The sequence below is a fragment of the Mastigoproctus giganteus genome, chromosome 1 (assembly GCF_048544385.1).
Source record: "Mastigoproctus giganteus isolate SK-2022 chromosome 1, ASM4854438v1, whole genome shotgun sequence".
In the NCBI taxonomy this organism is placed as follows: domain Eukaryota; kingdom Metazoa; phylum Arthropoda; class Arachnida; order Uropygi; family Thelyphonidae; genus Mastigoproctus; species Mastigoproctus giganteus.
Genome location: NC_143575.1, coordinates 250,053,141 through 250,068,258, shown reverse-complemented (window position 1 = coordinate 250,068,258; position 15,118 = coordinate 250,053,141). Strand labels below are relative to the sequence as shown.

The window sequence follows — 15,118 nt, the reverse complement described above, 5'->3', positions numbered from 1 at the left end:
CTTCAAATTCAGAAACTCTAGTAAGAGATATACAACAACATTTTAAATTTCTTTGATCGTTACATAAAGTCATTATAAACCAGATCCTTGAGAAGTGACCACCACCAGAGGTTATGATGGTGATCAGTTTTCAAGTAATAATTTTCCAAAGGGCTTTATTAAGAATGAAATAGTTGTTTATTTCAAATGTAAAACTCCTCCAGCACTAGAGGATGGTTTATAACGGTAGTAGAAAGTAGAGGTCACAGAGGAGGGGAGGCCCTATTACTAGGACAAAAAACGAAGATCTAGAACTGAAAACGAAGGATCGAATACCCACGAACCAGTTACGAACGGGGAAATTCTAAATATAGAACAGGAGTAATTTGTACGATCAGTAAAAACACTAGCCAATGAGAATAGGGTAGAAAGAAAGAGACAGCTGCAACCTAAAGTTATTATACAAAATATTGTTATACAAAGGTTATATAAGGGTGAGTCAAAGGAAAACGAACATTATTTTTTGCCAGTATCCGGTACTTTATTTTTCAAAAAGTCTTGGTTGCCGTTGGCATCTTTATTTAACGGATTCTTTTATTTCATCACGGCCTCCGTAGCCAAGTGGTCAGGAGCGGGAGTGCAGTAGCACACGCTCTTTGAGTAGACCGGGGTTCAAGCCCCTGACTGCTGTATACGGTCGATCTGCCAACCCGCACTGGACCAGCGTGGCAGATTATGGTCCATTTCCCTGAATTGTTGAGGAGGCTTCCATCCTGCAGTGGGTTGATAATGGCTGCACTTTACTTTTTTTTTTATTTCATCGTCTATATTAAATTTTTTTCGTTCTTCCAACAAAATGAAAATCGCATAGCGACAATTCTGGACTGTACGGAGGATACTCAGTGACTTCTCAGCTTGGTTTCTAGATGAGTGCAATCGTCTGAGCTGCATGTGTGTCCGAATCTTGTCGTGTAACAAAATGACACTGTCAGCCAAACGTCAGGGTCTCTTGTTTTTGTGATGGCACATCACCGATCAACTTTGAAGATTCGTGTGTAATTTTTTTGGTGTTGACTGTTTTGCCCTGAGTTTGTTCTAGGCGAGGATCATCCTACTCCAGAGTTTCTTGTTTCCATTGACTCCCCTTCGTATATATATATTTTAGATAATGAGACTAGAGGAATTAAGGCGATAAAAATTAAGACATTTTTGAATCAGAGTAGCCCTTAAAAAATTGTAATATCATTATTGTTCAAAATTGTAAAATTAATATTTCTACATTTCTTTTCATAGATTGATCCTTTCGAATTTTTACAAAAGAAATAGATAGAATGTTGTTAATGGACCTTGACATTTTAGTAGAAGCTACTCCAAAATTTCAGTTTATTCTTCATTTCGAGTTACCATCACGAATTGTGTATCTTGAAAAAGATAGCGATGCTGTGTTACTCCCATTAAATTTACTAAATGGACGATCATTTTACTAAAATTTTATTCTAAATTGGCACTCAAACACGGAAGTATATCAGAGTGTTATATTTTCCTGTCTTCAAAAGAGCACTGAACAAAACCTACATTCGTGTGATGAGGAAAAGGAAGCAAGCAAACCCCCTCGTCTTCTGTGGGTATCAAACTGTGAGTATTCTAAAAATCTTAGTAATCTCAAATTCTTTTCATGTAGCTTTGATTTTGATATTTTACTAAAAAATTCGTTAGTAATGGAAATTTTACTGGACGGATGGCTGAAAATCTCATGAGATTTTCAGCCATTCTGTAGAGCCGACTCACGCGATCAAGCCTTATGAGATAGGCTTGATCGCGTGAGTCGGCTCTACAGAATGTTTATAGTTTATAAGGATCATTAATGTTTATGAGAATCAGCCCTGTTATATAGGCCAGCGTTGCGTCCACACTTTAATTCTTTAAAAAATCCATGTTATTTAACATTATTACTGTCCCAAATACTTTTGAGAGGATAACGTATTTGTATTTACTTATTTCATAATTATAGAAATTAAATATATAAACCTATATATTTCATTGTTAAATATTTGAACCCATAAAACCCATTATAAAGCGTATATAAAACCTATTACTTAAACCTATAAAACCTTTTTAAATATATAATCTATTTTTAAAGCCATTTAAAGAATAAGGAATTTAAAAATAAATAGTTAAATCTAATTTTGGAATTAGCAATAACAATTTTTATTATTTGAATTTTGCCTGTTTTTCTTTTAATTTTTTATGATAGGAAAGCGAATTGTTTGTGATTTAGAGATACCGATTTTGTCATCTGTGTTATTTTTTGATGGCCGCTGTTATAATGCAATTAGCTTACCCTGAGAAATATGGAGCCATAGCAAGACCTTCGCTTTGAACTCTACACTTGGACCATTTTTTACAATAATTCGATCATTTATATCTTGGGAATGTTTTGTTGTTGCAGAAGGCCTCATTCTTTACTGGAATAACCCTCCCGTCCTATTTGTTAAATGTTTTCTTTTTGTTGGAATATTATTTCATCATTTTTCTCATCTATCGTGTGCGTAATTATGTGGATAGAACCCCCCGGATAATTTATAATCCGCACTCTTGCCTCAGAGATAGGAGAGGTGAACTCCTTTCCTTTGAAGGGCTATTTATCTTCATCTACGGAAGATGAGAATTTATGGCCACTGGTCATCCGGGTTGCTCCATCAAAACCCACCCACTGTGAGCAGAAAAATGACGTGGCTGTCGTGTCGAGAAACTTGAAAGAATTCTTAATAATCATCCGGGAATTTCAATTACATTTGATCCTTTTTTTGGCAAGCATTACGAAGATTTTAAAGAAAAAAATGTTTTTGAAGGAATTGTTCCGAAAATTAGAGATTACTTACCTCGTATGTTAAACCAGAATTCCTCGAATATCTACCGGGATCTCCTACGCAGAAGAACTCGGACTTGGGTCGTGGCGGTAAACGGGGTCGGACGTCATAATCATTAATTTTTTGGAAGTCTCGGGTTGACGGGTATTCACCTGCTGACCACTGTCGTTTGACTGGAGACCGTTGTCCACTAACTAGTAAGAAAAACAAAAACAAGTATAAATGTTTTTATTTATTTATTTTATTTCATTTTTAGATGATTTATAATAACAGAATTTTTCAAATTGGAGCACACTTCCCTTGAGATGAAGGGTCGGGCACGAGTAATTATGTAAAGGTGATTTTTCATTTAAATATACACTGCATTGACAAAATTAACCGGTCACTTTTATCTATATACTCCTTAATAACGTGTCAGCCCACTCCCGAAATCCCAGGGTGTCCGGACACTTTTGACAATGCAATTTAAATTAAATTGTTTATTCCAATTCACCTCAGCGAGGGGCGGTGTAAACCAAAATATGACATAACTGAATATCTTCCTCATAGACCGTGCAAGCAAATTTCAAACTTCAGTTATTATCTTACCTGATTTGCCAAACTTCTTCAGATATCGGTCGAGGTGACTATGGCTGGAACTGGTGCGGGGAAGGGGTCGATGAGTGGAGGACACGGCTGGAAGGATGTTCCCATTTGGTTCCAGAGGACACCCGGAGATTCGCATGTTGTCTACGGTATCAGACAGTTGCGTGCAATCCGTATTTATGGAGGACGGACAGAGGTTGTCTGGCCGGCTGTCTTCCAGCCCATTCATATTCACTTCAACGTTCTGAATTGGAAAAGATACATTGAATTTTACCATCTGTCTCTCCTAATAGATATGGAGCTAAAAGAAATACACAATTATTTATTACTTATTTCGTTCGTGGTTTAATTTCTTTTCGCCTTCTTTTGCTAAATATAAAACCGAACATCGATTTTTTTTTCCCCTTCTGTTTACTATCCTCTGCTTTTTATCGTCAACTTATCACTAAAGGAAAAACTTTGCGCCTCTAATCGCTAACTATATCCTTCCAACCGTTGTTACACTTCGGTGGCGTGGTTTGTTTGAGCAGAGATAGGCAGCTGCACCCAGATCTCGGATATCAGCGGCCTAACTGGCCGATAGATAATTACCCGGAAAAAGAATGGAAGGTTAGGTCGCCATTGCTTTCTGCATGGCTGCGTGCAACCCTTCACCGTAAGAGATATATTGGAGGTAAGGGTCACAAGTTTCGCCAGATCGATTTCTAAGTGTCAGGGTTAGAAAGATAACTGGTTTTCGTGAATGCTTTGGCAATTGTGGGTAGCGGCGGTATCGATGAAATCATATAATGGCCAGCAAAAGTACGTAATAAACCCCTTCGAGATTATTTCGTGATGTGAAGTGGAAACTTGCCGTTCTTTCTATCGGAAACATTCCGCTGTTAGTAAACACTGATAGAGACGTAAAAGATGAGCTCTTGAAATCAGTGTCTAATTGCGTGTCATTTTAATATACTCTGCACGACGTTTAGGTGAACTCCGTTTTATCACTTTTTCAAGTGAAAGCTCACAGTGTTCGTTCTAGTTACCAAATCAGTTGTGGTTCTAATGTCCTATTTAATTTGGATTATCGGATATTTAGTTGCCTTATCCTAGTCTTTAAACGCAATTTTCTCTACAATCTCCACAGGCAGTTTCCCCCACTAGTCATAACACACAACATCAGGCATTAATTGCTTATACAGCAAAGACCCACTTTCTGCTTAGATTACTTAACTTATCACACCATTTTCCGTGTAAGGCCATCCAGCGCTTGCTGCAATGAGCTAATTTAAACTATTCCTCTATTGATCTGCTCCTGTAAATGTGATTTCTCTGCAGAGACCAGCTGCTAGGCAGAGTAACTGAAGTAATGTGCTTTCTCCGCTGCACGTACGTATGGGGGCCACACTTAAGAATTTTATATGAAGTAATTTCATACACAATTTCCTATCGTAGTGAATTCCAGAGCGCGATTGAGTAACTCTCTATTAAAATTTGTTCGGCTGAAAAATAATCGTTAGCAAGTGCATTTGGAGGAAGTTATTTTCTCTTGACAGGCAGCTTGAATAATTTGTATAGAGAAACGCATTGCAGAATATGAAGGAAAGATAGAAAGTAATGTTTTCAGATCTTTGATTATGAGTTGGATTATCGCGAACCTTGTAGGTTAATTTGTTCCGTGAGCGTATGAGAGTGAGTCAGTAAATAAGGAGAATATACAGGATGATTACAAATAATGTTTTCGATTTAAAAAACTATTATTAAATAAAAAACAAACTAATAAAGATAGCGAAAAAGATAGTCTTCTTGAAGATGGTGTCTCAACCGTGGAAAGTGTTTTTGTGCACTCACACATCGCACTAAACCTGTGATTCCTGTTACTTAAGACTCTGGGGTAAGAAGAGAAAAAATATCAGCCAGTGGGCACTCCTTTTGTGACTGGTATAGCGAATTTAAAATCAGGTACAGCTGTAAAGGAAAGTATCCAGGATGCCTGCTATAAGTACAGCAACAATTGAGCGTGCTCGTAATTCTTTTTTCGTAGTCCAATAAAATATATGGTCTTGTTAGCCATGAACTTAATTTACTTCAGCTAAACGTCTGGTTGGTTCTGAGAAGCCAACCTATCTTTCGTCGTTACAAACTGCAAGAACTAAAACACAACAGGCTCAGTAATCAGGAAATAGTCCTAAAGCTAACACCTCCTAAAACATTCTTAACAATAATAATGCTATTATTGTTAAGAAAGACTACTGTCCATTCTTCTTTGCCAAACCGTATCAAGTACCAGCGATAATATAGCAAAGTTGTAGAGAAATAAAACCAGATTTTTTTGTGTCAGAATGATGCTGCACCGCCACATTTTTATAGTGAGGTTACAATGTTCCCAATAAGCGTGTATAACGGGTATCTTGATAAACGAAAATTCGCGTAATTTCACTACAGATCATATTTTGACTGCGTACTTGACAATTTGATGCAGCACAAAGTTTTTAGATTGTTTTAATTTCAAGTTTCCTTTTATTTATTTTAAAACAAAGGCTAATACTAATTTTTATTATATTACGAAGAGCTAGATAAATCAGCTGCTTTCTGACTGGTCGCTAAGGCACTTTCTGATAGCAAAATAAATGAGTGGTACACAGAAATAAGTAAAGTCAACATACGGAGGCAGGACACCATTTCCTCAAAACAAGCCAATATAACTCCCCATCATCCTTCCTTTTGATTTGTTGAAATATTTCTTTCTGGACCAGGTCTGTGGGTTGTCTGTAGCCGGAAGACAAATGAAGAAAAGGCAGATAACGTTCGCGTGATAGACCCTGCGGTATTAACCCTGTCAAAGAGACGTACAAGGGAGGGAAAACGACCCCTTGTCGACAAGAGACAAAGAACTGCAGTAGCTACCTTTTGGAGGAAAAGACCCTCTGTTTCCAAGTGCTGCCTTTCATATTGATAAATTACTGGATGTCCGTGCTTCATAGGACGTTTGCGAGATTACAGAGACATTGGGAAACAAAGCAGGAAAGCCTTTAAGCTTTCTTTGGACTCGGTCCAGTTCTTAAGCTACACCAGGTGTCTCTGTCTATTGTCGACACCTTTTGTTTTCGTATGGAGGCAAAGAACGATTCAGAAATATATCAGGGAATCACTATTCCCATCTTTCATGCATCTAAATGACTGCTGATTTGCTCATGCTCACTCGAGTGACTTTTAACATTATATTTAGCAAAAGAATCGCGCATTTTAGGTAATCTATGGCATTTCGGATAAATGCATATTATAGGATATATTATCTGAAAAAGATCGCCATAAAAGTGTGCAGTGGAAAAACTAAAATAAAAAAACTTATCATCAAAACTATAAAATGGCTTAAGTTTACTGCTGAATTTTAAAGATCAGTATATTATTTGTTGGGATAAATATTACATTTATTGCTTCACACTTATTGTAATTAGTCAAAGGTACTTCAATTTTAAATATCTCTTTTGAAAATTGACTGCGTCCAATAATTTGGCCTAATAAGCATTCGCATTAACCAATTTTAATAGAGGAAAATATCAAAATGTAATCTCTTCTGGATTACATGTAATCAGTATTGAAGAGGGGTTTATTTGTTCAGTCTTTAATTTGCTCATTTACGTCACACCCGAGGGAAAAATTACAACTCTTGATGTCTGGTATCTCTAATAAGATAATTGGTGAAATCGATAGCTACGATGTCGTAAGGCAATGATACTTATTTTGAAATAATTCGTCATTACCTTTTCATGACGTCATCGACATTGCCTATGTCTGATCTAAGACATCTCTTCCGAACGTCAATATCGGCTTCTACTTAAAAGGAATTCCTCTGATGTTTCTCAGAGCATTTGGTGTGAAATTCTTTCAGAGACATTCTATCCAAAACATATGGAACAACAACATGTTTAAAATAAAAATAAACAAATTTAGTTTCTTCAAACGCACTAAAAATATAATCTTCATGATAATGTCCATCTTAAAATGAGTTAAGCAATGACCTGTTGAAAATTTTATGAATGCGAGTTCTTCGCAATCTTCTGTTAAAACGGTCCTCATATTCAAAGTTGAATGCTTGTTGATTAACATTATCACAATCAGTTATCTTCACTGATGTTATATAACCAGATTTTTGCCAATCATATATTTATCAAATATATGATTGGCAAAAATCAAAGAATGCTTTTCATGTTGAAAACTCGATTAGTTAATATAGTTACTGCTACTTTTTCAATTATAATATTTCTTCTAATTATAATTTTCTACTCTCCGAATAAACACGCAACTATTGAATATACTTGGTTGTTTTTTGGTGGAATAATACTTATATGAATCTTCGTTACTTAGTAAGAAGAGCTTCTTTAATGTTTTCATTTTTTGTTTGATTTGATGAAGAATCAACCAATAGAAGAAGTCTATTTCAGTTAGAAAGATGACACTAGCTGATATTTTACCAGAGGAACTTGTGCGTCTAAGAAGACATTTCATGGTATTTTTTTCGATTTCCTTGATAATTTTTGGACCAAGTTTTTCCTCCTGTTTTTTGGAAGCAAATAAATTTTCTTTTTAATCTAAATTCTCCCCCTTCCCTTACAAAGAAATATGAATCTGTAATGTATAAGAATGGATGTGCAGTTGGGACTCTTGCAGACGATTTTTCACCCAAAAGCTTGGTGGTTAATATAATTTCAGTTAGGATTGTCTTAAAATTTCAGGCGAGACAACAGAGGCAATTCCTTATTAGATCAGTGCCAAGGCAACTCAAGCCATGTGGCGTAGGTGGGATATATTTGTAGATCGCCGAAGGAATAATTGAAGTCTTCAATAAATCTCATAGATTATCGATAGGATATGAATCCTTCGTTATCCACTCAGTGATGAATCTTTTAATGTTATATAATTTTGTAGTGAGGCAAAAACCAATAAACATCACGAATGTTTATTCATTTTCTTTGGTCCTCAGAGAGCTGAAAATTAACAAAATAACTAGATTAGCATACGTAGGTTGTTTACTCCTCTTTAATTCATCACAACGAAGAATCTCTCCTTCCGTTTCGTGTGCAATATCAACTCGGTTGCGAAAAAGAAAAGAAAAAAAAGACGCGATCGCTACTGAGCTCTTCCATTACAGAAATCCTCGACAGTAGAAAGCCTGGAGGTGCTAAGGAGGAGAAAACAAGGCTCCTAGTACTCTCTCCCACCATCTCTTTATAAGAAGTACCGGATGGGCTACGTCCCCCACGGGAGGACAACACATCAATGTCACGGAAAATGGGCTAAAGATTGATTGCCGCCTATAAACGGAAGGACACAGAAGGGCGCAGACACCGGCGCCAGCGCGACATTGCTCCGTATTCCTTCGTTCATCGGTCACCAGGTAGTCACATGACTGCGTGCCGTCCCATAAGACACTTGCTAACGTGGCCAAAAGCGAGGGGACACGAAATATTAATCTGTGAACTTTCTCCCGTAAACTTAATTATCTGATACCACAAGAGTAAAGCCGGGCTACCTCTTAAAGCTTTCCTTGTATGGAACTTACTCGAAATTGCGATTCGGTGGAAAGCGTGATGCGCAATTAGTCTTTACTATAGGTAGCTAGATATCAATAGTTAAGCAGGAGATCATTGGCGACTTTGATTATGGCGATTGAGGGACATCACGTGTTCCATATATATATATACACCCTTCCTTGGCAACATGGAATAATATGTATGCTGAAATTGCATTTTATGAACTCAGCTTTATGTTCGAAGCTTCTTCTACAAGACTGTTTCGTACTGTGTACGACTATCCCGAGTTTCGAAGATATATTCGATTCGTGTTATGGCTGCTGGACTTTTCCCAGTGGTATCAACTTGGCATGTGACGCTGGCGGGTAATAAATATAAATCAAGAAATCCTAATATTCTTCCAGTACGTAATGCTACACTGTAACTTTCTAGGCAAAATAAACGTTCACTGGAGTTATCCTTACCTCATTATCTTGGCTGAATTCTGGAATGATTTCTTCTTTGGACACTGCTGGATAACAGAAATAAAGAAACAGTTAAATAAACTGCAAAATAGCTATGTAAAATGTATTTTAAATCGTCAGCTTACCTGTTCATGCTTTGATTCATATATTTATGAATCCTATGTTTCAGTTCTGACCGGTTATACGTAAACTACAGACTGAATCCACAATGTACACACCACTGTTCATTTTTATTAAAAAAATTCGAATAATTTTAAGACCGTTTTCATAAGACCTTTTTGAAGCTTTTTAAAATTTTTCTGAAATAGGCTTCTCATAATATCCCGAATAGATAATAGACATACGTGTAAAGTACTCCGAATAGTATTTTTAGCTTTATTTAATATCTTACAATACCTAATCATGTTATTGCTATTCTTGAAGTCCTTAGTACAAATTCGGAGTTTGCAGTAAGGGTCCCAGAAAAGATCCCCGTGGGACTGTGAATGAGGAATTATATTATCTTAATCATTGTTTCAAGTTCCAAAGATTGAAATACCCGTATCCCGTGTTTTATCTCAATATACAAGGCATCTCACGTACTTTAAATCGCCAGCTTATTTCGACTTACTTCGACTCAGTATGAATTATCAACGTTTACTTCTCTTTAATTCATTACCACGAAGGATCTCTCCTTCCGTTTCGTGTGCAATATCAACTCGGTTGCGAAAAAGAAAAAAAAAAGATCAAAATAATTTATCCATATCATATTAATGAAAGTTTAATGTCAATAAATTAATTATATTTTTAAGTTTAAAAAATTAAGAGATTATAAAATTTTATAATTAAATTTGCCAATTATGTTTTGTGGTTACTGTCAAAGTCAGTGTATAAGTGTTTTAAAATTGCGGTCAGTTTTCTGTCAAATCAAGCAACGTGTTTCCTCACTCGGATTTATTTAAGATATTTTTATGATAAATATCTTAAATAAATCGCCGTCCTCCCCACACCGGGTGAAAAAGATTCGAGTTAGAGTCCAGTCGATGACGAGAGGGATTTTTATGGGCCTTTTTCACAACGTGGCTGAGTTAGTCGGTCTCAGAGGGCAGCATGGTTTTATCTTCCTGAAACTCTAATTTTTCCTCCAGAAAACAGAAAATCGACCTCAGAATATACGCAATTTACAGACAATATACAAGGAGCAATATGGCCTTAATCGCTGATGCTCCTAAAACCCTACTACAACAATAAGATTTATTTTAAACGGTTTGATATAAAAAATCAAATGTCTGAAATTTTTAGGTATAAGTTTTATTAACCGTGTTAGTATTTTTGTTTAGTTTATATTGAATTCATGTTACTGAATAAATTTGATCCCCTAAATCCTTGATTAGGCGGATACACTACCATACACTACAATCTCCTTGATGGTAGTGTATGGAAATCCGAAAAGTATTAAATAGGATCAAGGTCGGAGCTCTAAGCAGGCTAAAGAAGCTTCCCATACTGCTGCCACAGAGTAGAAAGAGCGAAATTGTCCAGAATGCCAATCTACGTTATGGCATTTATTATTCCAACAACGATGACCAAGAGTTGAAGCACAAAACACGAGAAACAATCCCAGGCGGTGACAGTACTTCCGCCCTACTTTACAGTTGAGTCGACATGACACATTCTGGCAAATAACGTTCTCCGGATAACACCAAACCCAAACACGGCCATAAAATATGAAATCCGTGTACCGCGAATCAACGTTCCAAGGACCAATTACAATGGGGTTTGCACGATAAGTCGACGCAGTGTTTGGTTATTGTAGAATGTTAGGCTGTATTGCGTCGTATATAAGGTCTATAAATTGCATGGATGTTCTGTAGTCGGTTTGCTGGATGAAAAACCCGAGTTTTCGGGAGAAAAAACCGTGCCACCCTCGCCTGACACCGACTAATTCAGCTACATTGCGAAAAAGATCCATAAAAATTGCTCACTTCATTGATGGGATTCGAACCCGGGTCTTTTCCACCCGCTGTGGGGAGGACGGTGATTATACCGACTGTGCTGTCCATGAGGCTCAACGTTGTGCATTGTGTTCTGTAATGTTTGGGTTTTGTCTATAGCTCTTCCCTAAAATCCGGTGCCGTGCTGCTCTCTACTTATCATCCTTTTACGTATCGTTTTAACATCAGATCCTGTGGCCTTCTTCAACTTCTGATTGATAGCGGTCGATGAGGACTAACTGGACCTATGGACAATACTTCTGAGCCCTTCGATCGCTTATCGTCAGTTTTTTGCAATTTACCCGAACGTTTCCAAGCTATAGTATACCATGACGTTTTTGTTTGGTGATTACATCATGCTCGGTTGATGGAGGGTGTTGTATTTTATTGCAATGGTACGAAAAGATTGATTGCTCATATGGAATCCTATGATGGATACCGTTAATTTTTACCAAAAGCCCAAGGGGTACTCTTCGCAATATAGTTTATTTATATTACGACTAAGCGTCATCCATACACCACACTCATTCTTTCTTCTGAAAATCTTTTGTTCCACTCAAGAGCACAGAATATGGAACGGGAAAAGCTACGGATTCGAATCCTGTCAATGAGGCGAGGAATTTTTATGGGATTGTTTTACAACGTGGCTGTGTTAGTTGGTCTACGGCAAGGGATTGCATTTTTTTTTTTTTTTTTTTTTTTGTATTCGGAATTTTTCTTCCAGCAAACAGGCAAATCGACCACAGAACACACGCCAGGTGGAAAAAACCCGAGTTCGAATCCCGTCAATGACGGGAGGAATTTTTATGGGACTTGTTCACAACGTGACTGATTTAGTAAGTCTCAGGCGAAGGTGGCATGTTTCTCGTCCAAAAAAACAGAAAATCGGTCATAGAACATGCTATATACGGCGCATTATGATCTCAGTCTCTGGCGCACCCTAAACCCTTCAACGACAACAAATCAACCAGCGTTAGAAATTGAATATTTAAACATGCTGTTCTATTCATACATAATTTTAGAGCGAAGTATTTCCATCGGTACTGTTTACATCCAGTTTACAAGTAAATATCTCTGCCTCTTTCTCTGAAAGTAATCTCAGAGCAACCACAACAACAAGGTAATTATAAAAAGGGCAATTTAGAACGAGCCTGTTAACTGTCTTCATAATCCTAGCTAATTTATTACGCAGTTATTTGTAAACACACGCAAGGGATACCTGAGCAGTTTCAAAATATTAAAGTTATCATTGTACAGTGACATCTATTGGTATAATTGTGATTATGAGGTTGGATCTTCAACGAAAGGAAGATGTAGACCAAATGAGGGTCATTAGCCATGACAAATTCCCATACGAATACCATCAATGCGGACGGCATAACAAGACATTATTCTTGGTCTTAGGCGAGCCTTCGTTCTCTGTAATACCTTAGTAACCACCAAATCACCATTTGCAGCCGGGGCCCTCTAACGGCCAGCTTATTATTTTCCCCAACAGCCACTGGGATTTGTATGGAGGCAGTTATAATCATCCAGGTAATAACCTTTGTACCGTTAACGCGGTGTCCACCTGACGAAATCGCTGCGCAAGGCGGTGAGAATTAATGAAGCCGGTTACAATCAAGTAGAAGGGGGAATACAAGAGCACGAGGCTGTTAATCTGCGAGCCAACTTAACGGGCCTTGGTTACAGGTCATTGGGTACTTGCGCGCTCGTTAGCGAGTAGGGTTTTAAATGGCACGAAATAAGCATGTTTAGTAGCAGTAATATTCATATTTCCCCCTTGAAGATCGGAGCTGTTTTGATGCTCTATTGAATGATGTTGACTGCCCGACGCAAAGATCACCGGTTGCTAGGTTACGTTTTATTGGACTAGGTACGTGAAAGAAAACACTTTTTTCTTCTTTCTGCCAAAATGACCACTAATGGGCCACATTTCCTACATCAGCGGAATTCGGAGGGACACTAATGGTCCATATTTTCCTTCCTTTTTCTTCGAATGTGCTGATGAGCTGTTTGTCAGACTGAGGTGTTTGGCCAATCCTTAAGAGCACAGAAACTTCTACGAAGAATGCCTTGTTTAGTTCGCTCGGTATGCTAACGACATTGTAAAGCAATGAGCCCCCAGACAGGTTGAATGTAATTTACCCTAAATTTTATGAGCCGACGACAATAGTAAACAGATAATCTATCTTTATCTAATGGGCATGTGTACATGGTTTTTTCAAATATCTGGAAACAGGAGAACCATTTATGTAAATTATTTGTAGCTCAGTCATTTTTGTCTGAAATATCCTCCACATACTTATAAATGCTGTAATGAATTATTTTTCATCCTTTGGGCTCTTTCAAGAAACAGATTCTGATGAATAACCCGAAAAAAAGCAAGAAAAGAGAAATGAAGAACTGAACGCATAAAGAAGTATGGAAAGTACGGTGTATAGTAAGCATATTTTCTTCAAGGAACAATTATCATTATCCAAATGAACTCCCTCTTCGCTTGAAGGATTACGAGATATTTGACCTCGGAAAGCATTGTTCTATATTTGTATATGTTGGTGGTGGAGGAGGTGAGGGGAGATTTTACTGTTTTCACAGTATGGATAATTCTTTTCTTTTAAACTTATCCAGAAACTGAACAAATAAAATTTACACACTGTCCTTTCTGTATCTTCAGAAGAAAGCCCATGGATACCACATCATCCATATGCTGGGAAATACGTCATAAAACCAATAATTATTATATTCTAATAGAGTTCCCTTTCCTCTAAATGTGTCAAAAATTTATGACGTAGCCCAACAATTCTCTTTTATAAATATATAAACGAATAATCATTTATTTCCAAAGATAGAGGCAACCTTACCACTATCTTGGGGCTAGGTGCAGGAACGAACACAATAATTGCACATTGCTGTAAACAACCGGCACAAATTTTAGAAACAGAATTAATAACAAGTTATTCAATATTTGATCCATCGACCTTAGTTGGATTTGAAGGTAATATTGTATACTTAGATTTTAGTTGCACGTTGAGATAACATTTGATAGTTTAGCAACATTGCAAGATCTTTCGCTCTTCTATTGAAGAGCAAAAGATCTCTATGTTTGGAATGAGGTTCCGAATTTTCAGATATGAGGTGTAAGTGTGCATTATTGGTTGGTCTGGAAATTCAGATTAAATTCGCACTTCATTGACGAAGTATGTAGTGATGAGGTCTTCAGCTGTTTGGGATCTAGTTGATGATTTCAGTTCTGTAGACTTTACTTGCTAGTAACATAATTGTAATCGATTCTTTTGATTAATTAGTTAAATAAGGATTTCGTAGACAACCTGCCCATTTGTTGGTGTCTGCTGAAGTCATAGTTGTCTGATTCTTGTTTGTTTTTTCTTTTTTTTTTGAGAGGAGTTGCAATGTTTGTGGTTGAAGCGTTGGGAAAAACAGTCACTTCCAAGAGAAGTTTGGATAAGCGAGCCTGTTTCATCAGTAGATGCAAGAGCTTTGGCTTGATATTCTGGTACGTTCGCTCCTGAATGATGAAAAATCCTAATTTACACCATTTTAGAATCAATATTCAAGAAACAGGAATTTCCTGTATGTCTGTGGCGTCATGGCTTGGTAGGTTAGGTTAAACTAATTGTGTATTAAGCGCCACGGCAACTAAGGCTATGATACACCAGTATATTGTGCATGTAATTACGTCTCTAGTCTTCGGTAGGTTTAATGTGGCT

At 37.1% G+C, this 15,118-nt stretch overlaps 1 protein-coding gene across 3 annotated transcripts in view; it reads right to left on the bottom strand.

Moving 5' to 3' along the window:
- Positions 1-15,118, bottom strand: part of LOC150091747 (cyclin-dependent kinase 14-like) — a 205,235-nt gene that overhangs the window by 127,689 nt on the left and 62,428 nt on the right. For 2 of the 3 annotated variants that reach the window (XM_090385502.1, XM_090385511.1), the window contains exons 3-5: positions 9,415-9,461; positions 3,438-3,678; positions 2,862-3,043 (exon numbers count right to left, since the gene is read on the bottom strand). In XM_090385502.1, the coding sequence (XP_090241628.1) occupies positions 2,862-3,043; positions 3,438-3,678; positions 9,415-9,461 (470 nt within the window). The remainder of the gene's footprint in view (positions 1-2,861; positions 3,044-3,437; positions 3,679-9,414; positions 9,462-15,118) is intronic. The other variant, XM_090385519.1, reaches the window with a different exon arrangement.